The sequence below is a fragment of the Mytilus trossulus genome, chromosome 4, assembly GCF_036588685.1.
Source record: "Mytilus trossulus isolate FHL-02 chromosome 4, PNRI_Mtr1.1.1.hap1, whole genome shotgun sequence".
NCBI classification, from domain to species: Eukaryota; Metazoa; Mollusca; class Bivalvia; order Mytilida; family Mytilidae; genus Mytilus; species Mytilus trossulus.
The window spans coordinates 74,482,193-74,510,136 of NC_086376.1; the positions used below are offsets into that span (position 1 = coordinate 74,482,193).

Here is a 27,944-nt window from a genome sequence, read left to right on the forward strand (position 1 = left end):
AAAAAGTAACTCTTGTCTGCTTTAATTTTGATTTTTTTATATATGCTCTTTTTATCAAGACTTAGTTACAAAATAACAATTATAAAAATAGTTATAATTCATTTCCAAAACATTTTTCACTGAAATACAGAATCCGACAACAAGCACATCTTGGAAGACATTTTTACATACTATTAGTATTATACATGTATATGTATCAAAAAGTCAACAAATTCTCATTAATATATTCATTTTAAGTTCTCATATTCACATCACTCACAGCATTGAAACTGGATGAATTTTTACATAATTATGCATATTCATAGATCTGTGTATTCAAATGCAATATTACAAGTCTTAAAGACTAGTGTTGTAAATGCTAGAACATAATTTTTGTAAGAAAAGAAAAGATTTCAAATTAATTTGGGATATAACCATTTAAATTAATAGGAATATAAATAAAAGAAGACAATTATATGACTATTAATTTGAAGAATTTGATGTCAAAATAACTAAAAACATACTGTCTTTTTTAAATGTTTATGGAATATACCAACGAAAAGGTGGATTACAACTACATTGTTAAGCGCACAATAACCATATCCTTGGCTAATATTTTCAAGCAAATGATCCAATGGCAAAAAAATGTTTATAAATTAATCAGGACAGCACATTCATTAAAAATACATAGAGTAGATGCATGTTATTTTAATACTTCCTAATTAACCTTCTAACAAAGAGATTGTCTTTATTACACTTACTGTTTACATATTGGCAAGTTGGAAAAAAGAATATTACATATTGGCAAGTTGGAAAAAAGAATATTACATATTGGCAAGTTGGAAAAAAGAATATTACATATTGGCAAGTTGGAAAAAAGAATCAAAGTAAAACAAAATCTAAAGTAAGCGCCTAACAAAATGAAATAAATATATATAATAAATCATTTAGACTATAAAAACAATTATTACAAATTCAATAATAAGTAACAATAATTCAATTAAAAACAAAAATAAAAGCAGATCATAAAAGACTAACAGATCATTTATCATGTATATGATATATATTATATAAAGCAACTGTATATATTATACACATGTAAAACAAAAAAGATGTCAAAGTTAATTTTAAAATTTGCATGTAATATCAATTTTGCAATATTAACCTCAAACCAGGATTATACCAATAAAGGACCAAAAATAATATAACTTTTTAGGAATCTATTTGAACAAAGATCTACATCAATTAAGTTCAATTCTGTTACATTAAAAAGGAGACAACTGAACTGATTTCTGTCAGAAAAGATTCATCTAATATCATTTGGTTAATGTAGTTTCCTGCTATGTTCAAATTAATTTTATTTCACGAAGAAAAAAATGATGGATTTCCATTTATATATTCAACTTGGTTCATTCATTGCATGTCAAAAGAAAAAAAAGTAAAAATGTTGGATTTCTGTTTATATACTGTAGAAACATTAATTTTCGTGGGGTTAAAATTTCTTGGTTTTGTCTCTATAATTTTCATGGGGATTTAATTTTGTGATTTCCAGTAAATGGAAGTGATATCATATGTAGGTTAAATTCCATGGGTTTTTTAATTTCGTGGATATATTCTTTCCATGAAATAAGCGAAATTAAATCCTCCACGAAAATTTCTGCTTTTACAGTATCTAAATAAAATTCAGAACTATTACAGAATAAAATGTAGGATTTATAAAAAAAAATGATTGTTTCATTCTTTGGTAATAAAATGTAGGACATTTAAATATGTATTATGGATTGTTTTATCTTTGGTAAATAGATATTATATGTAATGTAAAGAAGTTCACATTGAAGATAAAATTGAGCAAATATCCCCTTATCTAATTTGATCTTTAAGGGAGATCAGAATCAGGGGAGGAGTGTGTGAAAATAAAACCATGTGAGCAGGACACACAGCAGATTTGGTCTTCGTAATTAAGATTTTTTTACTCCGAGAAAATAACCACTTTAAAGAAATGGTTTATCCTGACAGTATGAGAAAACTATGAATCACAACTTGGCTTGACGGTTGGATTGTTTATATCCCCATAGCCTCATCCTGCTGATGCCACCATCTGGTGCCATTGAAAGTCGTACATGGGAGATAACTCCACAATTATTTAAATCTTTTCCTGAGAAAAACTGTCTATGGTGAGCTTTCAGTTTTTTTGGTGCCAATAAAGTTTTCCAAGGATGACCGTTGAAAATCTGTTTTATTTCATTTTCTTTGTCATCATTTACATAGCATGCTGAAATAAAAAAAGAAGAATCATTAATTTCCTGTCTAAAATGTTACATAAAGTAATAGTTTTGGTATAAGTTTAACATCAACTTGCAACAATTTCACTCCTTTTTTACCAGAATATTGTAGTTTAACTTATGTATTATGAATTTGAAGTCTGCTTTGTATCAGATGTACATTCTCAATATGGCTTTTCATAAGCTAGTTACAAGGAAATATAGAATACATGTCTCTCTCATAGGACATTTTACTTTTACTCCAAGCCAAACAGTCTTTGCTCTTATTCCTAAATGCCACATGCTCAGTGGAGAAACAACAAATACAAATTTTGAAGTCTATTGTTTGAGTCAACCAAACCCTGCCTGCATTCACTACGAGCACACAACCAAAAGAACTGTAAATTGTTAGTCATCAATATTATTTTATAACTAATAATTTATAAGGATAATTTATTAACTTATTTTTTTCATTTTTTTTTCTAGTTCTCTATTAAAAGTTATTTGTATGAACACTGATCTTTTTACACTTTGTCATAAGTGTTAAAGACTATTTCTTTAGTTGTAAATACAATTACATGATACATACATTTGTAAAATGAGGACCTGTTTTGTTACTTTAAGATTATTTTTGAATATATTCAAAACTTGAAGGGCAGCTCTTTTGTGTGAGCCTCAACATAACCATGAACTAACTACAGAAAAGGAAAGACAATTTTTACCTTCAATAGTGCAGGAGTCTGGATAATTTCCTTTGAAGTGGTTTGTGTCAATTTCAATCTGAAAAGAAACATCAAAGGATCTTTTTCTAATACATTGAAATACAAATCATATATTGTGAAACATACCCATCTAGAAGATCACAGGGGCCGCAATGGCAGAGTGGTCTAAGTATTCAATTAACTGTATCATTAGCTTGTCAACACTGAGGTTGGAAGTTCAAATCCAACACCAAACAAGTGCGCTTGACTTCAATCTTAATTGACTAGGATTTTCAGTTTTCCCACCAAAGGTTGGTTGTTCTCTCCAGGCCGGCTTCCACCAACGATTAAAAATGTCAGCCACAAAATAGCACAAAAATGTTGAAAATAGTGTTAAACACCAATCAATCACAGGTAAGAAATCATGGATTCCCTCTCCCACAAAAATTATCAATTTAAAAAACTTAATCAACCATAAATGTTTTGTATTGATAGAAATATGTCAAAATAAATTATTATCTTATTATATACATGTTTACGTATACTTGAAATTGGATAAGTATTTCCCCAGCTTTGGTGGAGATCTTGATTTTAGCTATATGACAGATAAGTACTGTCACAAGGCTTGTACAGATTTCACCTCACTAGACAATTTTAGTCAAATCTTTGTGTTTTAAAAGATTAACTCTTAACTCCTGAACTGCATGTAAAATAAAAAGTTTATTTGCTTTCATTTCATAAATGTTTTGATAAAATATAACTAATTACAATTCTGTAAACTGAAAAAGATGTTACCCTGTTAAACTTTTGTGATGGTTATTGCAAAACAATGTCACCCCCTTCATTTGTTCAACACATCAGTTTCAAATCCTTAGATTATACTGCACATATGAGCTTTAACTGACCTTTGTTATTACTCCAGGATGTCCCAGTCTAAACATACTCCAATCCTGACCTAAAAGTAGAATAATGACACAGATAAATGGATACTTCCAATAATGAGAATCGAAATAAGAACATTCAGTGGTTGTCATTTGTTTCTGTGTATGTTTGTTTTTTCTTTCATTGTTTTGTACATAAATTAGGCTTTTAATTCTCTCTTTTGAATTGTTTTTGTTCGTCATTTCAAGGCCTTTTAAAGCTGACTATGAAGTATGGGTTTTGCTTATTGTTGAAGACCTATAGTTTTTATTTCTGTGTCATTTGGTCTTTTGAGGAGAGGTTTCTCACTGGCAATCATACCACATCTTCTTATTTCTATATTCTATCCCTATTCTTTTATTTTAGCTTCAAGCTTATATATTCAAAAGTTTATCTTTTATAAAATGTGGTTCTTCTGGATGTTATAACTAATTCTTTACTTATACAATTTATGTTAATTCTTTAATTTAAACATCAACTACTTACAGTTATCTTGTATTTTAAATATTTTAATTTTATAAGAAACATAAGATTCACGGACAACAACTGATCAAATGAAGAAAGGTGAACATAAAAACCATACAAAAGTTCAGGATAATTGTTATTACATTTTGGAGGGTGAAAAAGTTAACATTTTTCTATGCATTCTTCTTCTTAATGCTTCACATGAAGTTCAATTAATCAAAGGGATTTGACCCTTACTCTGATGAAAACCTGCTGCACATATAAGTTGTTTTCATGAAGTGGACATTGTAATGATACCTGATGTTATCACATCACTTTTGTGGGCAAAATTAAACAAAGATGGCTAAACTGATTATCTCAGAACTAAAATATTGTATTATTTACTAACCTGGGACTTGAAGTATGCCCTGAGAATCAGCCTCTAATATTGCTGGTCTCCCTGGCTATAATATACAAAACAGAAAATCAAATGCAGCTAAAGACAATTATAATCTAGTAACAAAGCATTTCTTAGTTAACAACTCTTTCTACAGAACGTTTTAAAATAATTAAATGATTAAAGTGCTTGTTAGCACAGGAGAGTAAAGGTTGTTTTAAACTGTAAATTTATCAGTGAGTAGTCTAACTGAATATTACATTGTATTAAGCATTAGTTGTAGTTGAACTAATATTAGATTCCTGGGCCGTTTAAAGGTTAAAAAGTTATGTAATTTTCTTGACAAGTTTGACATAATTTGTGACTTGAATATCTGAGTGTTTATTTCATTGAAAAATTTCTGGATGGGATTTATAGAATATTATGATAAATTTTCTATATTTTGTGTATCTCAAAAGTAGTGATAAACCTTTGAAGATTTGGATATCAAATCCTTTCCATAGGGCATTGATTGCATTTATGCAATCTTTACCCAATAAAATTGCCATACAAACTAGTTCAAATACAGGAAAAAAAATAAGTATTTTCTCATCAATACTGTTGTATAAATGTTCCCACCTTTCTAGCAGTTTCCCATCCATCAGCCATTGTTTCTGCTCGCCCTGGTTGTATAAGATTTCTTGCATGACCAAAATGAACATCGCTATAACCAACACAGATTCCACCATTCTCCATAGCAGCTAAGTCTACCATCTACAAAAAAAATTTTCATGTAAGTATTTATCCTTTAACTGACATCAACAGATCTAATAAAGGTAGTCAATCTGAACTTTTAATTGGTTCCTTAATCATTTAATCAATGTTGAAATATATCTTTTAGTGCAGTATCCTTGTTAACCGCAAATCACATACCACAATGCATTTTATTAATGTCTACACTATGCTCAAAGTAAATTTTTCACATAAGCTCCATTACTCTGAAACATTTGAACCAAAGGTAGTTTTATTTTAATATTTTATGGTAACTCATCAAATTTGTAACTTATTAATATATATTGGAATTATGACATCAGCAGAGCAATCAGTGTTACCTGTTGATATGATATCTTCTTCCAGTCTGGAGATGCTCTTCCATAAACTCGTAATCTGGCTATTCCACCATCTGTAATAGAAGAACTAAAACATAGTTATCCAATGGCTTATTTTTTTTCTGTTCAGTGATACATTCTTACACAAATCAATTTTCAAACCAAGTAACCTCAAATTAACATGAATGTTTCTTATATAATTGTGCTCATATATCCAAATAAGGTTGCAATAGCATATGTTTTATTTAATCAAATATTGTACAAATGCATGTTCACACAAATTTAATTCTATTCTTATACCTAATAAATTGGACTTATCACCAGGTTTGGGCTTATATAAGCAGCAAAACAGTTGCAACATGTGGAGCAGGATCTGCTCACACTTTTGTAGCAACATCCATCACCCCAGTTTTAAGTGTATTTGGCAAAACTTAGGAATTTGGTCCTCAATGCTCTTCATGTTTGTACTTCATTTGGCATTTTAAACTTTTTTGGATTGGAGCGTCACTGATGAGTCTTTTGTAGACGAAACATGCGGCTGGGGTATATACTAAATTTAGTCCTGGTATATTGTATCTATGATGAGTTTATTTCCTGTTGCTCAGTTTTTAGTTTTCTAACTTGTGTTTTCTGTACTGTTTTTTGTGTGTTGATCCTTTTGCTTTTTAAGTCATTGCATTGTCATTTTACTCTGACTTAATAAGTTTGAATGTCCCCTCTCTATTTTCTCAGTAGCTTTGACCTAAGCATAATGAAATTGTGAATAGAAATGGAAAATATGTCAAAGAGACAACACAACCAAAGAGCAGATAACAGCCAAAGGCCACCAATGGGTCTTCAACACAAACACATGGTAACCTCAAAATGAATAGGGATTTCTCTCTTATTATATCTGACAATATATTAAAGTAAAGCCTTTAAGTTACAAAAGCATATGTAGTGTTAGATTGAGCATAAAGAAAACACTTTTCTGCAAAAACTTTAGTTAACCTTGAACTGGTGAACTTAAAATCCCTAACCTATATGTGACATATACCCAGGTATATCTCCAATCCAATACTAAGTATTGGAATAAACATCCAAAAACTAAAATAACTGACATACTGTCAAAATCTAAATACCAGGTACTGTAAACCAACTTATTTGCACGAGCAATTTATTTTTGCGACTTTCGTGAGTAAAAAATTACACGAATATAAATCCTCTCGAACATGTAAAACTTGGATCTTTCTGTATTTAACTGCATCTACTACATGTAAATTTGAAAAAACGCAAAATTAAATCGCCACGAAAAGGGCTAGGAAGGACTTTAAGCGAAATAAAGTATCCGTGAAAATAAGTTGGTTTACAGTATTTCGATTCCAGTATTTAATACCCCTTTCAACCTACCAAGCTAGTTGGTAGCATGTACATGTAGTATAATTACCTGGAAACATATTCAGTCTAATATGAGTAATTCTTTTGTTGTATTTAATATCAAAGAAGTTATGACATGATGTTTTGTAGCCAGGTTTTAATGCTGTACTTGGTAGAATTTCATCCCAGTTCTGAAATAAAAAAGACATCTTATATGTATGAAAAGTTTTAAAAATTCAGTATTTTATTTTTATATATAGGGAATGCATAACCTACTATCTAAACCCATGACTATGCCTATGGCCTAAGAGCTTCAGAAAAGTTTTTGTTCTAGTTGGAGAAATTAGTTCTCTGACCGGGTAAATCAGTTGGATGATACATGTATATCACATTAAGTCATGACATTTTCATACATAATGTAAACTTTGCAGATACTCAAATATCAGGGATGCCAAAATCAACCTGAATTGTTACTAAATAATTTCTTAACTACTCCAAAATTCTAAAAATTAATATAAAGTGACAGACAAATCTTTAAGAAAAAGGAAATGATTTATAAATCTTAATTTGATCTGAAATGAGTTATGATGATGATGCATTATTCTATTTACACTTCTGATTACTTTTGAAAAACCATGTCTAGTTTTTCACTATTGAATATTTTACCATTATCAGTAAGAAAGAATCATTTACTGTAAATTCATAAATTATTGCAAGGTTTTTATTATTGTGAAAAAAATGTGACAGAGTTGTAAATAATTTAAAACTTAGGCCACGTTTTTTTAATTTGTTGGTTTACGGATTTTCCCCATGAATAGTCGGGTCGGTCGGTCGGGAAAAAAAAGAAAAAAAATATCTTTCAAGACAGAAAAAAAAATGCAAATTAAATATACATTTCACCTTTCTAACAACATGTTTTTTATGCTATTTTGTCATCATTTCAAATTTTAGTTTCGATGAAATATTCTTGCTCAGCTGTCATAAATATCGCATGACATTGTCTAATGATTTGCCGTAAAAAATGGGGGTGTTCACAGACAAAGACGAAATTAAATCGTCTGTTCACAAACAAGAAAAACAAATTCGCGTAGCTCTTAATCAATTCCAGAAAATTTGGTGAGTAATGATCTTCAAAAACGAAAACTGATACAGAAAAAAATGTAAAAAATGTTGTTCGAAAATAAGTTTCAACACACGTGTCAACCAGATGCTCCGCAGGGCGTAGCTTTATACGACCGCAGAGGTTGAACCCTGAACGGTTGGGGCAAGTATGGACACAACATTCAAGCTGGATTCAGCTCTAAATTTGGATTGTGATTAAATAGTTGACACAGCATAGGTTTCTGACACAGAATGAATGTGTTCTAATGAAATTAAAATTTTTGTTTTCTCTTAGAGCAATTCACTATGCTGTTGAATATTATTCCTTTTTATTTATGAAATTTCAAATGAGAAAATTGAACCCAATTTTTTTAATCACATCCCCCTTTCCCTTATTCCAAAACTAATCTCAATTAAAATTTCTAATGGAGTTTGCAACAATTACTACAGTAAAACCTGTATAAACCGGCCGGCTACGGGACTATGAAAAAGGGCCGGTTTAGACAGTGAGCCGGTTTATTCAAGTTTCCGTTTTGACCGGAAGTTTATGACTTGAGACGTCCGACATTTTGCATGTAAAAGTTTTCTCTGATCATAAATTATATCTGATAAATTAAAATACTTTCACTTTGTTTTCATTGTTTGCATGCATTGTTTGGATTGTGAGACGAGAGTTTCGTTTTATTCCCATGATCAATAATTTGAAATGTTGGAATGGCCGATTAAAAAGCCAGATTATTATCAAACGTAATTTCATCACTTTCGAAACGTTGTTGTACAGTGTACAATATCCATTGATTGTTGTCATCCGGGTATTTTTCATTATCAAGGTCATTTGTTTAGGGGTTCACAACAGGGAACCCATGATTTTAAAAATCACGATGTGAATTTCTTACTCCGCGATTTTAATTTGTTTATCCAAGTTAAAACAAAAGTTCAATCCGAATTATATTCGGTGTGTTTTTTCGTTCACTTGTTTATAATGTTTTAATAAATAATACAGCTCACTACTACAACGAATGTAGGTTCACAGTTTGACACCTGACTAATTGATAATCAATTAAGTTTTAATTGCATATCGATCATTGAAATTTATTAGACAAACCGGTTTTGACAGGTAATAATTAATGTAATTAAGAGTATTGGGACTTCATAATTAGACCGGAATTCGGAATACACAAGGTCCGGTTTACAAAGGGTATTTTAACAAAGACTTTGTATGGAAAAATATGCGACTTTTATTTTCGGCCGGAATGGACAGGAATCCGGTTTATTCAGGGTCCGGTTTAATCAGGTTTGACTGTACTCATTTAAATACATCATAAAATATTAAGATGTAAAAAAACTGCTTGTTATCACTGAATGGTAAAGATTATTTTAATTTATCAGTTGGTAGTAAAAAGTGAATATACATTGTATATTGTATATATAACAAAGATTTAAGTTGATTCTGGACAAAGAAAGATAACTCCAAATAAAAAAAATTCTTACAATTAGATATTTCTTGCTTACTATTCTGGACAAAGAAAGATAACTCATTAAAAACAAAATTGCTATTTCACAATATTTTGCAATAAGATATTTCTTGCCATTGCGCAATACTGTGCAATTGAAAAGACTTGCTATTGCACAATACTTAATATAATAATTTTAGGTCCTGATTTGGACCAACTTGAAAACTGGGCCCAGAATCAAAAATCTAAGTACATGTTTGGATTCAGCATATCAAAGAACCCTAAGATTTCAATTTTTGTTAAATCAAACTAAGTTTAATTTTGGACCCTTTGGACTTTAATGTAGACCAATTTGAAAACAAGACCAAAAATGAGGAATCTACATACACAGTTAGATTTGGCATATCAAAGAACCCCATTTATTCAATCAAACAAAGTTTAATTTTGGACCCCGATTTGGACCAACTTGAAAACTGGGCCGATAATCAAGAATCTAAGTACATTTTTAGATTCAGCATATCAAAGAACCCAACCGATTAATTTTTTGTCAAAATCAAACGAAGTTTAATTTTGAACCCTTTGGACCTTAATGTAGACCAATTTGAAAACGGGACCAAAAGTTAAAAATCTACATACACAGTTAGATTCGGCATATCAAAGAACCCCAATTATTCAATTTTGATGAAATCAAACAAAGTTTAATTTTGGACCCTTTGGGCCCCTTATTCCTAAACTGTTGGGACCAAAACTCCCAAAATCATTACCAACCTTCCTTTTATGGTCATAAACCTTGTGTTTAAATTTCATAGATTTCTATTTACTTATACTAAAGTTATGGTGCGAAAACCAAGAAAAATGCTTATTTGGGTCCCTTTTTGGCCCCTAATTCCTAAACTGTTGGGACCTACACTTCCAAAATCAATACCAACCTTCCTTTTGTGGTCATAAACATTGTGTTTAAATTTCATTATTTTCTATTTACTTAAACTAAAGTTATTGTGCGAAAACCAAGAATAATGCTTATTTGGGCCCTTTTTTGGCCCCTAATTGCTACACTATTGAAACCAAAACTCCCAAAATCAATCCCAACCTTTCTTTTGTGGTCATAAACCTTGTGTCAAAATTTCATAGATTTCTATTAACTTAAGCTAAAGTTATAGTGCGAAAACCAAGAAAATGCTTATTTGGGCCCTTTTTGGCCCCTAATTCCTAAAGTGTTGGGACCAAAACTCCCAAAATCAATACCAACCTTCCTTTTGTGGTCATAAACCTTGTGATAAAATTTTATAGATTTATATTCACTTTTACTAAAGTTAGAGTGCGAAAACTAAAAGTATTCGGACGACGACGACAACGACGACGACGCCAACGTGATAGCAATATACGACGAAATTTTTTTCAAAATTTGCGGTCGTAGAAAAACGAGAATATCGGGTTAATCTAGTGTCATGCATTCCCGTTTTAAATCCAAATGGACGATATTTTTTTTATTATTATCCATGAAACAAGAAAAATTCTAAATGACTTGTTGATATTCAGAACTTTTACTTCCAAGGTGCTTTCCACCTGTCCACATTTGGACAAGTCTATTTCTATGAGATTATGCATCTTACAGACTGATGACAAATAAGGGAAACGAACTTATTGTGTAATTGGTTTTAAACACAGATTTCGTTCCGCAAAATTATTTGCGTAAACGACATTTCAAGGTCAGTTATAATTGATTTGTCTATTTTTAGAAACGTGAACTGGAAGTTTTATTTTTTCACAACAGAGAGTGTTATCAATTTTGTTAGTGATTCATGCATTTCATTTCATAAAAAAAGAAGAGTTTAATTATTTTTCAGGGATAATGTATTTGTTTGCGTCGGCGGGAATAAAAAAGCATGAAAAGTCAATTTTATTTTTATTCTAGGAATCGGCAAAATCGGGTCGGCGGATCCGTAAACCAACAAAATAAAAAATCCTGGCCTTACATTTTGAAATTATTTGTATGATTAAAACAGGATTTTTCTCTAAATCATAAAAAGCTTTTAAGTCTATGACAAAATTGCAATAATAAATGCACACAATAAAAGAATTTGCAGTATTTCCTACAATGTCACCATTAAATCTTACAAAAGTGAATAACTTGAAGCTAGTATAATTACTTTCAAGTCAAACCTACATAGTATTTATATCATGGGTAAAACTTTTTTAAATGCATAAAACCAAACCTGTGATCCAAGTCTATTCATTAGTTTAAGTTGACTTTCTGTTGCTGCAGTACCCATCTTCCCCTTTCTGTCCGGCAGAGATGGAAGATCTATACAATAAGATAAAAATAGAAGTGTGTGTAAACTCGAGAAATGAAACCAACCCTCTAATAACATTTGTATATTGAATGATTCGATTATCTCCCCTTTTACATGTTTGACTGCGATTATGTCCCTTTATGCACACCCACCGGTAGTGTTCTACTATAAATATGTTCAGTTTTAACAATATCCATTGAGCCTAATAATGCACATGGACAATGGGCAGACAGAGAGATCTTTTGGGTAAACAGGGTGAATACTACAGTATGTATATTACCCATCTCCCATAAAAAATGGTTGCATGGGTATTTTATTAGATCGAAATACTCTTTAAAAGTTTTCTATTTCATTACAAGATATGTTTTTTAATTGGCTCTGGACAATTGAGGCCTACTAACTTCATCACTACCTTAAATACCTATATTTCAAAATCTGATGTATACCACCAAGAATTATAAACACTAAAGACCTATTTTTGTTACCTTATAAATTAAAATTTAATGATTTTTGTTCAAAAGCTAAAATAGACAACTAAGGAAAATATCCTAATATATAGTATTTTTTATCATCAATAATTTGTAGAAACAAACAGTCTATTAAAGAACAAAATGACATACTTTCTAAACAAGCTGCCTGTATTGAAGCTTTTGGAGTGTAATTCCCAGTAAAAAATGATGTGTCTATATCAACTCCTACTATAACACCAGGGACACCTGAAAGTATAGAAGTACAACATAGATAAACCTTTAAAAGTCAAATCTAGCAACTATTGCAACTGAATACTGATTATTTTATAAATTTGGAGTAATGTGACAGGTTTCACTAGTGGGGCAGGAACTATTAACAACTATGGAGCATCTAAGTCCACTTCAATGTTTTTAAAGAGTTTCTGTTGCTCATTTATTTAGTTTTCTGTGTAGCCTTTTGATAACTTTTTTTTAACTTTTCACCCATTTATTATGGTCAATAGTGGTGTCTTACTTCAACTTTTGGTTTATTGTCCCTCTGTATCTTCTGTCTGTTCTAAGCAGTACACACTGATTACTCAGGTACACATTTTCTTTACAATACATGCCAATGTTTATAATTTTATATACAGGAAGATTAACATTGAATTAATTAATTGGTCAGGATTGTTTCTAAAAAATTTCAATGGCAGAAATTCTATATAAATCAAATGATGGGTGGTTATTCCAAGTGACAATGAAACAGAAAATAGAGTAGATGACATAAAACCTCAGAGGACATATACATTATTGAGTTAATATGGTTAAATTTGCACCTTCCTAGGGACTGTGCCTAACAACAAATTGGGATGTGCAAAGTTTGACAGACATACCAAGTTGTATAATACACCAATCATGGCCAGGGATTCTTTTCCTTCTTGTTTCCCAACCATCCATCCATTTACCATACTCTGTAAACACTCCAACTTTAAATACAGGTTCATCTGCCTATAAATAGATTGCATAACAAAAGTAAGGGAAAATCCCTAAACCACTTTTACATTTTCTTTAAATCCAGTTTAAAGCATGACCAGGTCAATTGTTGAACTTGAATTGGGTAATGTGAATAAATGAATTATGTGTCAAAGGAACAGAGATGCCCCCCCTTTTTTGTTGCATATAATGTTCTAAATGGGCATAACTCCAGAACAGTAAAAGAGATACAGCACAAATTCAAACTCAAACTATGTTGTTTTTATTAAAGCATTGTGTATAAGTTTCATAAGATTTGTTTCAGGCAGAAAGGAAACCAATTTAAGGAAGTTAATATGGATATACTGACATACAGACGGAGAGACAAGGGTTCAACTTATAGCCCTTCCTTTCAGACATCACAAGACATGTATGGCTGTCATATTTCCTTCAGTCCTTCAAAATTCTTATGTTAAAAATCTGTCTATGAAGCCTCACTTAGGCATCTAGTTCTAGCCCATTGCAATTATTTGGGGAAAAAAGACTTTTTAAACTGTGAAGTCTGATACATAATAACATGCAACAATGACTTCAATATGTAATACTAGGCTTAAATTTATTTCTCACAAAGGATTCAGAAACAATTAATATAAGCACGGTTATCTCAGATATTTATATTTACTTTTAATAGATTTTCAGTTACAGCAAACCAATCATCTGTGGCAAATACAACTTTAGCACCAGTCTGAAAAGAGAAATTAATTAATATGAAAATCAACAAAAAAATCTTGTAAAAGTTATATCTCATGCTTGAAGCAAAATTAACAAAAGTTTTATTTATATTGCAAAATATATAATCATTTAAGAAAGGGGACTTGTATTATGTTATTCAAGAGGAGAGTCTGGTGGACAAGTGTAAACTGAGATTGGTGAACAAGTGAACACTGAGATTGGTGAACAAGTGAACACTGAGATTGGTGGGAGTTCTGAAATGGAATTTATAAATTTAAAAAGATAAGTATCAAATAAAAAATACCTGTTCTGCAACCAGATTGTTAAGATCTGTAAACTGTGGGAAATCCTGTAACTGACTAGACGGTGGGTCAGCCATCTTTTATAAATTAAAATCTGTAAGTAAAAAAATTTTAATAAGAATATATATACTGTTGTTTCTGTGAATAAGATTACTTTCTTGGGGCTCAATTTTCATTGATTTATAATTCATGGATACATATATATCTAATATAATTATAATCCATTTAACTATTGTCAGTTTATTGTCTTAATTTTGTATGCCATAACCATCTAATGTAAATGTGTTTGTGCTAATAAATATTGTCTATTGTAACTACTGTAATGTCATCTTCGCCTAAAAGGTAACAGAAGAAACTATTAGTAAGCAGAGTGACAATGAAACATAAATTAACAAAGGACTACTAGAAGTTACATGTACACTGAAGTTCTTTTGAAAAGTGTGACAAACATTTTAGGATAAATGCTGCTGATAGACCAGTATTTTCCCTCTCCTTTTGGAGGGGGAATATAATTAGTGCACCATGTTTAATATTTATGAATCCACAGTACATGTATATATGCATATTGGTAGTGCTCATTTATGTTTTAATAGATCCCAAAGTGCTGCTATGTATGCATGAGGTATATATATATATATATCTAAACTGACTGACTAACTGAACATAGTTTTTTTTAATCACATTGATGTTATTTACTATCATAGTTCATAATATTGCAGTCACATGACATGTTTATGATACTGTATAAAGTATCATCATATGCAAATTTTTGAAAATACATGTAGGTCGATTAACTAGGCAACATTTGAAGTGGGACGTGTAAAAATTATATTTATGAAGCATACATTGTATATATGTATCTCCAAATGGGGGTAGTCCCTTTCCCCTAAAATGCCTAAGCAGCCTCTAATCATATTGTTTGTTACAATGGATTCTATTGATTGTGTAGCCAAAGGTAATATCTTTGGTTAGTTTGCTTGTTAGCTGAACCGTGAAGTCATTGTTAGGTAAAGTAAACTATCATAATTTAAGAATAGACTAGTCGGACAGAAAACCAATCGATCTGTCTGTTGGGCTATGCTACTTTGAAAAGGTGGGTAGTATACCTGACCTAATAATGACTTCACGGTTCAGCTAACAAGCAAGCTCACCAAAGATATTACATTTCGCTACACACTCAATGGAATCTGCTGTAATACATGTACAATGTACATGTATTGTGTTTGAATCTAATTTACAATTGTCACTATGTGAAATGTCCATTCTGTATACATTTCAAAGGTTGATTGGTATGTAATAAATATTTGACTTATTCTCTTTCAACTTTAAAAAAATATATTATATATAAAATGTTTAACATTCTTTTAGCAAATGAACTATTCAATTGTGCTTTGAAAGGATTATACAAATAACTTATTGAGTAGCTAAAAAGTGGCTTCATGAAACATGATTTATGATTTAATGAAAGGTCAATGACATTTAGGTAGACAACAACTGTGTGGCAGATTTCAAAAGAATATGTGAAAAATTATAATATGATTTAAACATATGGCCCAAGACCACAATTAATGACCCCGCTTTTCGTTGTTCACGAATATAGTTCCCTTTAATTATAGTGTATTTTTTCTTTATTTTTTTTCTTTCCCTTTCTCATTCATTTCTTAGCTTTTCTGGGGTGGGAATGAAAGAAGAGAGCTGAAATAAACTTTTGGATGTTTTATTTTAACTGATTTTAATAAGGAAAGAGTGATTAGGCCAGGTGCAAAAAGGTTACATTTACACTTTTCGGAACATCTCTTGACTTGCCTATAGGGGTATGGATGTGTATTGGCCAAATTTGTATGATGTAAACATGCAATTTTTCTGAAAATTGCATATGTTTTGGGACTTGAACTGTTCATTACTCACACAAAAAATTAGACAAAAAGAACAGTTAAATTTTTTTTAATGCGACAAAACGTTATAAAGAAATGATAGAAGAATTAATTGTGGTTTCGGGCCATATTGCAATATTGGCCCAAGACCACAATTAATGACCCTGCTCTTCGTTGTTCACGAATATAGTTCCCCTTAATTATAGTGTATTTTTTCTTTATTTTTTTTCTCTGCCTTTTTCATTCATTTGTTAGTTTTTATGGGGTGGAAATGAAAGAAGAGAGGTGAAATAACTTTCTGTTGAAGGTATTTTAACTGATTTTAATATGGAAAGAGTGATTAGGTCAAGTGCAAAAAGGTAATATTTTCTGTTTTCGGAACATCTCTTGACTTGTCCATAGGGGTATGGATGTGTATTGGCTAAATTTGTAAGTTCATCAGAGCAATCTTTCTGAATTTTGGATATGTTTTTGGACTAGTACTATACATTACACACACAAAAAATTTGACAAAAAGATTAGGTCCAATTTTTTTAATGAGACAAAAAGTTATAAAGAACTAATAGAGAAATTAATTGTGGTCTGTGGCCTAAGAGGTGAATTTCAGCAAATTTTGAATTTATACTTTGACAACTTCTCTGAATGATCTATTGGTATTGATTTGTCAAACTATATGAGAAGAAATGATTTCCACTTTTATTTGATAGAAATTTGTAAAAAAAGTCACTTTTCAGCTAAAATGCCCAAAAAGTAGCTTTTTCACTTTTTTTCAACATTTTTGCAAAATCAGCATCCTTATTTTTTCTCTGACAATTTTTTTCTGATATCTATTTGTGTTTGTGGTATTTATTCCATGTGTTTTACTCATTTGTGAACTCTGAACACAAGGAAAAGGGGATAAAAGCATAAAAAGAGTATAAAATGTGCTGTTTTAATAGTCTAGGTCTAGCGGTCCGTACGAAGCAAGTGAAATATGAAGTTCTATGCACTTTAAAATTGTATTTCTTTAAACAGATTGCACTGAATCTATATGAAAAGCACTTATTACAGGTTGTTTAAACTTGTCTGTTTCACAGAATACCTTTATTTTCCTCTGCTGGATGGCTGGTGGTTAAAGTATTGGCATTTTAAGACTGAAATTCCATGCAGGTTTTAAACAGTAAATTGAAAAAACTTTGCATCAGACCATACTTTCTACATATACAATTAAAAGCAGCAGTCTTGTTACATCCAGGCTTCAAATTTGATCATATCTCAGCGAGGATTTTTGCAAAAAGAAGCATATTTCCATCTCCAATATCATTTATATGCAATTAAATATGGAAATATAGGGAACGGCCTAAATTGACAACTTGTTATTTTAAGCTTGACATTGCTTAATACCATGTAAAACTATGTGTTATGCTTTTTGAAACTTATATTTACATGAAAAGAACATTTATGATATGTTAAATGTTTTGTTTTAACTTAACAACTTCAGAAAATTGTTGTAAGTGGAAAATATTGCATTTCATATAAGGCCTCGCTTCATTTGAAAACCTCTATTTTTTGGCATAGGCACATATAAAATTACTTTTTGTCAAATTTTTATAAGTCTCATACATTAAGTATGCTATCATTTACTTTGAATATATAATATCTTATACATGGAGACATAAAAAAGTGCAATTTGGTGTTTTGGGGAAATTTTTGAAGCCAAAATTTGAAAGTTGAAATTTTTCTATTTCAACGTCTCAATTCAGCAACCAAAGTTGAGGTATAAAAAATGCCACATTTTCTATAATATATATCATATGGCCTTCCAACTTTGTAAACTGACTTATAATACACTAAGCTTAAATCATGCCAAGTTTTATTGGAATTGGTCAAGTTTTTGGCCCCTAATAGGCCCAAGACCACAATTAATGACCCTGCTCTTCGTTGTTCACGAATATAGTTCCCCTTAATTATAGTGTATTTTTTCTTTATTTTTTTTCTCTGCCTTTTTCATTCATTTGTTAGTTTTTATGGGGTGGAAATGAAAGAAGAGAGGTGAAATAACTTTCTGTTGAAGGTATTTTAACTGATTTTAATATGGAAAGAGTGATTAGGTCAAGTGCAAAAAGGTAATATTTTCTGTTTTCGGAACATCTCTTGACTTGTCCATAGGGGTATGGATGTGTATTGGCTAAATTTGTAAGTTCATCAGAGCAATCTTTCTGAATTTTGGATATGTTTTTGGACTAGTACTATACATTACACACACACAAAATTTGACAAAAAGATTAGGTCCAATTTTTTTAATGAGACAAAAAGTTATAAAGAACTAATAGAGAAATTAATTGTGGTCTGTGGCCTATTGATAGTTCTATTATCTCCCCTGATTCATGAAGTGTACATCTTCTATAAAAATAAATGTGCAAAGTTTCATTCTCAGTCAAATCGTTAAGCAAGGTTGGTTGCACTTTAAACACATATAGTGATATAGATCAAAAGACAGACAGACGGACAGGACTTATCCTATCATTCACAACTTTATTGTGGGGGAAAACAAACAAATTAAAAAAATGCCTCCCAAGGTATTTTAAAATTTCTTGGTATTTTCTTCATGTCCCCTCAAATCAGGTTACAAGTACATAGACATATGTAACACGACATGAATAGAGATAAAAATACTACTATTACATATAGGTGTAATGCATATTACATTAATTTATGCAACAACCCCCTGGGCACAGACTTGTTTACCTGAAAGCGTTGAAATGACAAAGATTCTTTCATAAACGAAATCTCTATCGTTTAAAACAATTTACTGACTTAGAAAATAAAAGAAGAGTACTTCCGGTAGCAGCCGATATTTTGATTTACAGAAAAAAGCCGGCTTAATGGATAGTTATAGCCTTCATCACGCAGAATACTATGTCAGTGACGGAGAAAAATTAACTCGAGAACTAACAAACAAATACAAATTTGCTTTGATTGCCAAACGTTCAATCAAATCGCATAATCAGTGGGTACTTTGTTCTGGAAATGCCAAATTTTTGATTACACAACCCAAGACATTTGATGTTTCTGATGCAATTACAGAAGATCACTTAGAGGATCCATATATTTCAAACCAGTATCTATCATTAGGCAAAAACAGAGCTGTCAACTCTGAAAATGTTTCAAAACCATTTGTAAACACAGTTAGCAACATAGCCTTGAAGGTCAAAGATGTCAAGCATTGTGTACAGAGAGTATGTCAGGCAGGGGGAGAGGTACTGGAGCCTCTAAATGTGATCTCAGACAGTAACGGTTCAGTAGAAACAGCCATAATAAAGTCTTGTATTGGAAATGTTATACACACTCTTGTTGACGATAGTAAATATAAAGGATGCTTTTTACCAGGTTTCGAAAATGTGGATAATCCATGCGGTGGCTGTGAAAACCCTTTAGTCACTCATATAGATCACGTTACATTTGCATGTGCTCTCGGTGCTTCAGGAAAAGTATTGGACTGGTATGAGAAAAATCTTGGAATGAACAGATTTTATATAAACAGGTAATTTGGGGTCATTATCATAAGCAATGATAAATGATGCAGGCTCAACCGAAATGTGTGATCCAACATTGTGCAGCCAGATTAGAAATGTACTGTCATTGACTGTATCATAATCATGATAATATAAAAGTGTGGATAATTGGTAGATGTATAAAAAATTTTTTTTTTAGAAAACTGCTTTTAAAGTTGTACAACATATCATTTAAACTATCTTGAAATGTTACAACAGCAGCAAACTGTTTTTCAAATTACAAATGTAATTATTACCTGTTCACTGTAAACTTTAAAAATTCTTGAATGATAAACATTTTTGTACATGTACTCATCAATTGCATGTAGGGGAGACAATTGGCATGTCAATGAAACAGATTAACAAAAAGACATACACAACACTAACAGACATGTTAGAAGGCAATATACAGTCTTCAACAATAGACAATGATAGACAGGTGTAAGATGTAAATACATGTATATGTATGGTAAATACAACCTGAAATTTAAAAAGAGTTGTGAATAAATTACATAACTCAATGATTTGCCATCAGCACCAAATTCTCTAAATAACAAAAATATATAGAATGGCATAAGACAACTATAATATTTTTTTGTTTTTGTTTGTTCAATTTTCTAGGCATATTGTTCACATAAAATGAATGTGATGTAAAATTAAAATCAATATTTTTCATTTTTTATTACATGTAACACTAACAGTATATATCTCTTGATACATATATTGTAGTTGTTTACATCTTGTATCATCTTGTACCTGGTTTTTTTTAGTGATGAAGATACAGATGACGGCTTTGTCATTGACACTGAGGATATTGGAATACGTTTGAAAGCCTTTGAGTACTGGAAATGTGCTGAAACAGGTTTATATTCTCAGGGTCCAGAAAACAGCCTTAAATTTGTAATTGCTGAAGCACTTGAAGGACAAGGTAAAGTACACATGTACATTAATGTAAGATGAAAAAGTAAATGTTTAACTTTTTATTTAAAATATTCCAATCAGTATTGATAAACTGCTTGTATGTACATGTATGTATTATCTATACATAAACAAATATTTGAGAATTTATTGTGTCTCATACGACAAAAACATCCACTGGCGACAGCTTTGTCCCTCTTACCAATTCATTGCAGATACTCAGATGTTGGTTTACTAGAAATTACTTTTTTTCTATTTCTAGGACCAAATCAGATTGACACTTTCTTAGAAGAACACAGGGGAGATGGTATACAACATATTGGTTTACATACAGAAAGTATTGTCAATGCTGTGTCAACATTACAAGAACAAGGTGTCAATTTTGTTGAACCGCCATATACTTACTACACAGAGGTGAGGTTTTATTAGAGTCTTAATCTTCAACTCTTTTATTTTTGTTTTGGGGGAATAGAATTCAACAGGTTTGAGCAATATGTGTCATAAATCTTTTTTTAAATTTTTTGTTAAGGGAAAGTGTATTGCTATAAATGGTATTCAATGATATTCAATATGCAGTTGTAAAAGCATTGTCACATCTCATTCTAATGTAAACTCATTCACCAGTGGCAGATCCCGTTGGTTCAAGGAGTTTGACAATCGATGCATTTAAATGGGAATATATACATGTACATGTAGTTGGAAACTCCCTTTCTTCTTGGTATGGAACCCCCTTTTCAATAATTGCTGGATCAGCCCTGATTACCCATGGTCTATTGACTTTTAAACTTTAGCATATTTCATTTTAATAATATTTGTGAACCTTGTGTAACATTAGAGATAGAGTGTTAAAATACTAGTACTGTCACATACTGACAACAAGTTCTTAGTGAACATATTATTCTTGTTAAAAGCAGATTAAATGCATAGAAATAAATTAAAAGTTTTAAACCATTTTTCATTCTATTTATTGAAACAGGTTGGAAAACTGAGGGAAATGGAAGAAATAAATGAGGATGTAGAAGTACTTAAAAAGTATGGAATATTAGTTGACAATGAGGCTGATCCAGATACTGATTCATGTGAACATAGGTAAGGAATAAAGTTGACAAGGTCAGTGTATGTATGTACTGTCTATTCATTATTATTCATTGATGAATACTTTTTGTAGATATACAGGTGAACCATGAAATTAAATTTTGAGTTATAGTTCATTGAATGACAAATTTCTGTAGGCTTGTATGCAGACTTTTTAAAAACAATAAAACTAGATATCCACAAACATGCAAGTTTTCCTTAATCCACAGCAATTTGTACCCATGAAAACAAATGAATCAACAGAAGTTGTTTGTTCAGTATGCTAAGTTCTGGATAACCAGTTAGATAAATTATCCTACCCTAAGTTGACTGGTCTTGCATGTGTAATGATTAATACAAATATAGAAAAAAAAGCTTAGCTCTCTTGAATCATAATGGTATTTGACCACTAAACTAATAGGTAAATGTACTTACAATGTACAGTTTATGAAAAAAATACTGCTACAATTAGTCCTGCTTTAAAATAAATGATATCACTATTTATAACATGTAAATGTTAATGGTAGGTTTTTAACATATTCTATCAATTACCCACAATATTTATTTGAGGTACATATAAAAATGACACTTACATAAAAATCACATAAAAGAAGATGTGTTAAGTGAATGTTAAAAAATTATAAATTGTTGACAAAATTGGAGCTTGTAGCTATTTGTCTCTGAATTACATAGATACTGCTTTAAATCTATCTTATTGTCAAACCAAGATACAAGTTTTTAACTTTCAATGTGTTCTTAACTTACAAGTATCTCTATTTTTAGATATTTAATGCAAAAGTTTACGCAGCCTTTGTTTGATGAAAAGACATTTTTCCTGGAGATAATTCAAAGATTTGGAGCCCGAGGATTTGGATCAGGGAATATAACAGCATTATGGAGATCCATGCAAGCTTATTTATCTGAGGCAAAGAGTTGATGATAATTCAGTTTAAGGCTTCTGAAATCTCAATCTTTTGTGATAATCGTATTATATTTATAAAATATTACCAGTGATTTTTGTAATAAAAAGAATATTTTTACTAAAGCTTCATTTCTTTATTTTAATCTGAGGGATTTATAAAAATAACAAATCACACCCTAGAATTATACATAACAAAATCTTTTCCTCTACCACTACTGACCCAAATATACACAAACTCATCCACATTTATTCAGAGATTATTTATATTAACCATGATGTCCAGTAAAGTGACTGACTGTCCAATATCACACATTTATTGAAATAGAACATGGTAATATGACTGTTAATGTTTTGATTGAACAATTCTGTTAAAATAAGCATGTCTTATTTCAACTTTTGATTCTTTGTGTGAGGGCTGTTTCCCAGTTAAGTCAATTCAAAATCACAACTATGGATGGGTGTCATGTACATTTTTTTGTACTTATTTGTACATTGCATATGAATAGGAAATTCTAATATTGCTGCAATAGGTGGTTAACCAATTTTAACGGTGCTTACCTTGTGTAATTTGGACAGCCTAATCATAAATATGATAATGCCAAAAATATTCCAAACTTGTTACCACCAAACAATTTAGTTAAAAATGGCATTGAAACTGAATGGATATAATACAATTGTGATAATCTTTTGGAATTAAAATTTGTGTTTCTTATGAGGTTAACAGTTCCAAAGCACCATGTGAGCCATTGCCATCACTTGATGTCCATTGCCTGTCATTGTATCAAACTAAATATTCTTTGAAATTACTGGGCAAAATTACCAAACTTCAACTGACAAAATTGTTTTTAACCAAATTCTTTGTTTCCAAAAGTCTATCTGGATATTTGATTAATCTACAAAAATGCTGCCGTTGCCAACAAAGAAAATGGCTTATATCTCAGAAACTGCAGCAGTCAGAGCAAAAATAATAGGGTTAAATTAAACAACCTCATTTGAAGTGATTACCCTTAATTATCTTGTTTATTTAAGATAATACAGGCAGAGATTACCTTACCCGTATTTGGAATACTTTGTGGAACTTTGGATCCTCAATGCTCTTCAACTTTGTATTTCTTTGGATTTATGAATATTTTGATGTGAGCGTAACTGATGAGTCTTATGTAGATGAAAAGCGTGTCTGGCGTACTAAATTATAATCCTGGTACTTTTGATAACTATTATTTAAACAAATTTCACAGTTTTTTGGTTATTATCTTGAAAATTGTTTTCCGACAGAAATTTGAAACAGTAAAAATGAGCTGACAGATAAGATTCATAAATAAGTCATGACTAACATTGTCTATTGATGAGTTGTAGGAGTACTTGTCCTTGAAAACCAGATTTTTCCAATTTATTGCAGTCACTATAGTGATATTTACTGTTTTTTTGCAGAAATTGTAAATAGCAAAAAGTGTAATCCAACTTATTTTCATGACTTTGAAACTTTTCCTTACTTTACATGTTTAACTTTGTGATTATTTAAGTTTATGGAAAACCACTAATGGTTGGTCAATTATATTTGGTTTGTAGTTGTATTAGCATTAGCACATCTTATTTCCATGGAGATAATTTGGACAAGCTCCTTCAGTTATTCAAACTTTTGTATAGTTTAAAAGTTTTGGATTGAACTATTAATGGTAAATCAAGAATATTTGGAATGCAGTTGTTTAAACATTTGTACTTCTCATTTCCATGGATACTAATTATACCCCACGCAAAGAGTTGCGGAGGGTATAATGTTTTTGACCCGTCCGTCCGTCAGTCCTGTTTCTTGTCATCGCAACTCCTCTTAAACCACACAACATAATTTTACGAAACCTTTTCAGATAATAAGGACATACTATGTAGTTGTACATATCTCGACAGAAAATTGCGATTCAATTTTTTTTCTAGGAGTTACTCCCCATTGAACTTATTTACTTTAATGTACTATCGCAACAGTTTGTCATCGCAACTCCTCTCAAACCACACAACAGATTTTCACGAAACCTTTTCAGATAATGAGGACATACTATGCAGTTGTGCATTTCGATGGGAAATTGCGATTCAATTTTTTTCTAGGAGTTACGCCCCTTTGATCTTATTTACTTTAATATACTACTGCAACAGTTTGTTATCGCAACTCCTCTCAAACCACACAACAGAATTTCACGAAACCTTTTCAGATAATAAGGACACACTATGTAGTTGTGCATATAGACGGGAAATTGCGATTCAATTTTTTTTCTAGGAGTTACGTCCCTTTGAACTTATTTACTTCAATGTACTACTGCAACAGTTTGTCATCGCAACTTCTCTCAAACCACACTACAGAATTTCAGGAAACCTTTTCAGATAATAAGGACATACTATGTAGTTGTGCATATCGACGGGAAATTGCGATTCAATTTTTTTTCTAGGAGTTACGCCCCTTTGAACTTTATATTTGCTTCAATGTACTTCTGCAACATTTTGTCATCTCAACTCCTCTGAAACCACGCAACAGAATTTCATGAAATTTTGTAGATAATAAGTACATACTATTTAGATGTGCATATTGGCAGGAAATTAATTTTTCTTATAAACATTTTTTTCTTACACTTATTAAATTTCTCCAATGACAATGTGGGGATGTGAGCTGCCCACTAAGGTTCTTTAATTATAAATGGGTTACTTTTGTAATCTTAAAACAAATAATTGATGTATTTTGCACATCAAAAAGACCTACCAAGACTTTCCATTTTGAATTTTCCTCGTAGTTCGGTAGTTTTGTTATTTTACTTTTTTAGAAAAACCTTCAAACAAATTTAAAATGGTTTAGTCAATGATAACTTAAGTTACTGTCCAGAAACTTTTTTGTACCTTCAACATTATTTATCAAGGGTCTTATTCTTGAGAAAAGAAATCGTTAAAACTTCTTAGTCATCTAAACCAATGTTTAGTGATCCCCAACATCATTTCCAATTTTAGTGCCTTTATATAAGAGGTACCAACTATTTTTTATGTTTTTATAATAATTAAATGCCATGAATTGGCAAAGTAAGTATGTTTTGGCACTCACACCACATCTTCCTATATCTAGTTGCAGTTTTCTTAAAATATCAAAATAACTTCAGCATTTTTATTGAATTGATAGAGGCCTTTTGGATGTATTTTTCGCTTTATCATGGAGCATAACATAAGAAAAGACAATTGTCATGTATCAATTAAAAATCCAACAAACAAATGTGTGGAGCCAGTGAATCCAAAATTTGGTCATTTTCTTCTTTTTCAAAGGGCAATGGTGGCTTGTGTTCTAGTGATGTATAGCAGATTTCAAACAAAACCTTCTTAAACCCAAAATGAAAACAAAAAATATCAAAGATTCCAGGCTTGTAATCTTGTACGCCAGAAAGCCTCATCATTGCCGCTTGAATAACTATAGTTCAATGGACTAAAACGCACGTGCATCTTGAAAGTTTTTAATTTCCCTTTCAGATATATTTGTAAATTAATTATGTTCTTTCGCTCATAACCCACATACATGGCCACCAATTAGTCTTGAAACGCTGCATCGCAATCACAATATGAAGCATTTCAATCCTGACAGTCTTGTTCATAATACCGCTAAAAGTCGTGATGAATTAATACCTAAAAAATATGTACATGACCAAAATTATCTTCGCTTAAGAAACAGAGAAATACACTAATAGTGATAGTTAAATAGTGTGAGGATTCATAGATATTTACCAGAAGTGCGAATTGTGGATAAATAAAGGCAACAGTAGTTTACAAACTTCAATCCTGGAATCGATGATGAGTTTATATGCATGTACAACCACTGGGAGTCGGGGTCGAAGCCACTGCTGAATTTTTATTCCCCGAGGGTATCACCAGCCCAGTATTCAGTATTTTTGTGTTGACATGATTATTTTAAACAAAGCTTTTAATTTTCGAAATACTAAGGTTTTCCTAAGAATAGATTAACTAAATTGTATTTGGCAAAAACTTTAGGAAATTTTGGTCGTCAATACTCGCCAACTTCATACTTTATTAGGCCTTTTTAACTTCTTTTTATTCGAGTGTCAAAGATGAGTCTTTTGTAGATGAAACCCGCGTCTGACGTTAATACAAATGTTCAATCCTGGTATCTATGATGAGTTTATTTACCGGTGTTCAGTAGTAAAAAAATGATTAAGCGAAAACAAAGCCGAGGGTTACACATCAACTATCAGAGGAAAACAACACATTTTATTTTAAAAGATTAAAACAATGAGATCATGTTTGGAAATTGAAAATACACCATGGAAGGGGACGTTTTGTCCTAGCTGAAGTAGTTTCCCCGCATTTGTGTTGATTATATGAATTTGATCCTACACAAATTAACAGTTTACCACCCATACGCCAGAAACCATGATGAATGATAGTCAAGACGAAGGGACTTTGAGTGATGAGTGTTATACAAAGGTTACCTTTCTACATAGTTTACATGTATATACATGTATGCATTAATCAACTTAAAAATGTATAGAAGGCTTATCTTCTGAAAACAAAAATACTGTCGAAAGGAACTTATTACAATGTCTTATACATTGAATAAGTCTTAAATAAGCAGCCTCAACCTTATGCTGCTAAATTGAGAAAATTCAGATTCCCACGGGAAAGTATACAAACTTTTACGACTTAAGAGATGATTTGCCCCCTATTATTAATTCTTCGTTTTTGGGACGTCGATAAAAGATAAAGAGATACTGGTATATCAATGTAAATGTCATCAACTGTCAAAGAAACGTGAATTTTAGCAATAATTGGCCACCGTTTGGTCTTCATCAATTAGCAAAACCTGTACCACATGTACCACATAGTCAGCTTTTTTTTAATTATTATTCTTAATTGTTTGTTTGAATTTTGTTTTGTTTAGTATCTGATAAGTTCTACATTATCAATCCAGTCTGTTTATACCAATTTCTCTGCAAAATGTTAGTGCTTAGGTAATGTATGATTAACAGAGAACATAATTACTGCTTAGCTCTAGTGCTTGAGTATACTTATTTGATGATCATATGATTACAAGACTATCGATCAACAGTACTTACAATGTTAAGGTTAATTTGATGCAGATACTCCTGCTTTAAAAATAATTTATACGATTACTTATGACACGTGAATGGTAGG

At 31.1% G+C, this 27,944-nt stretch overlaps 2 protein-coding genes across 4 annotated transcripts; one reads left to right on the forward strand and one right to left on the reverse strand.

Annotated features, from left to right (window-relative positions):
* Positions 1-27,889, reverse strand: LOC134715960 (allantoicase-like). Of its 3 annotated transcripts, none has more exons than XM_063578557.1 (13): positions 27,866-27,889; positions 14,454-14,545; positions 14,100-14,162; positions 13,339-13,453; positions 12,617-12,712; positions 11,919-12,007; positions 7,218-7,338; positions 5,795-5,865; positions 5,322-5,456; positions 4,716-4,770; positions 3,847-3,896; positions 2,963-3,020; positions 1-2,251 (listed from the first exon to the last, which is right to left on the reverse strand). In XM_063578557.1, exons 2-13 carry the CDS (start codon positions 14,526-14,528, stop codon positions 2,013-2,015), a joined length of 1,167 nt encoding a protein of 388 aa, XP_063434627.1. In that variant the 5' UTR covers positions 14,529-14,545; positions 27,866-27,889; the 3' UTR covers positions 1-2,012. The 3 variants fall into 3 exon arrangements, with proteins under 3 accessions (XP_063434627.1, XP_063434626.1, XP_063434625.1); XM_063578556.1 differs by lacking the exon at positions 27,866-27,889 and adding an exon at positions 19,012-19,050; XM_063578555.1 differs by lacking the exon at positions 27,866-27,889 and adding an exon at positions 18,990-19,050.
* Positions 19,104-22,880, forward strand: LOC134715959 (4-hydroxyphenylpyruvate dioxygenase-like protein). The gene is made up of 5 exons (XM_063578554.1): positions 19,104-19,848; positions 20,629-20,786; positions 21,039-21,190; positions 21,753-21,865; positions 22,634-22,880. The coding sequence occupies exons 1-5, from the start codon at positions 19,190-19,192 to the stop codon at positions 22,785-22,787; spliced, it is 1,236 nt and encodes a 411-aa protein (XP_063434624.1). The 5' UTR covers positions 19,104-19,189; the 3' UTR covers positions 22,788-22,880.
* Positions 27,890-27,944: the final 55 nt, after the last annotated feature.

Coding starts and splice junctions, on each gene's coding strand:
- LOC134715960 (XM_063578557.1), bottom strand. CDS start 14,528: ATGGCTGACCCACCGTCTAGTCAGTTACAGGATTTCCCACAGTTTACA. Junction 14,163..14,453: donor ACAATCTGGTTGCAGAACAG/GTATTTTTTATT, acceptor TTCTCTTTTCAG/ACTGGTGCTAAAGTTGTATT. Junction 5,457..5,794: donor AGAAGATATCATATCAACAG/GTAACACTGATT, acceptor TTTTTTTTGTAG/ATGGTAGACTTAGCTGCTAT.
- LOC134715959 (XM_063578554.1), top strand. CDS start 19,190: ATGGATAGTTATAGCCTTCATCACGCAGAATACTATGTCAGTGACGGA. Junction 19,849..20,628: donor AACAGATTTTATATAAACAG/GTAATTTGGGGT, acceptor GGTTTTTTTTAG/TGATGAAGATACAGATGACG. Junction 21,191..21,752: donor CATATACTTACTACACAGAG/GTGAGGTTTTAT, acceptor TTATTGAAACAG/GTTGGAAAACTGAGGGAAAT.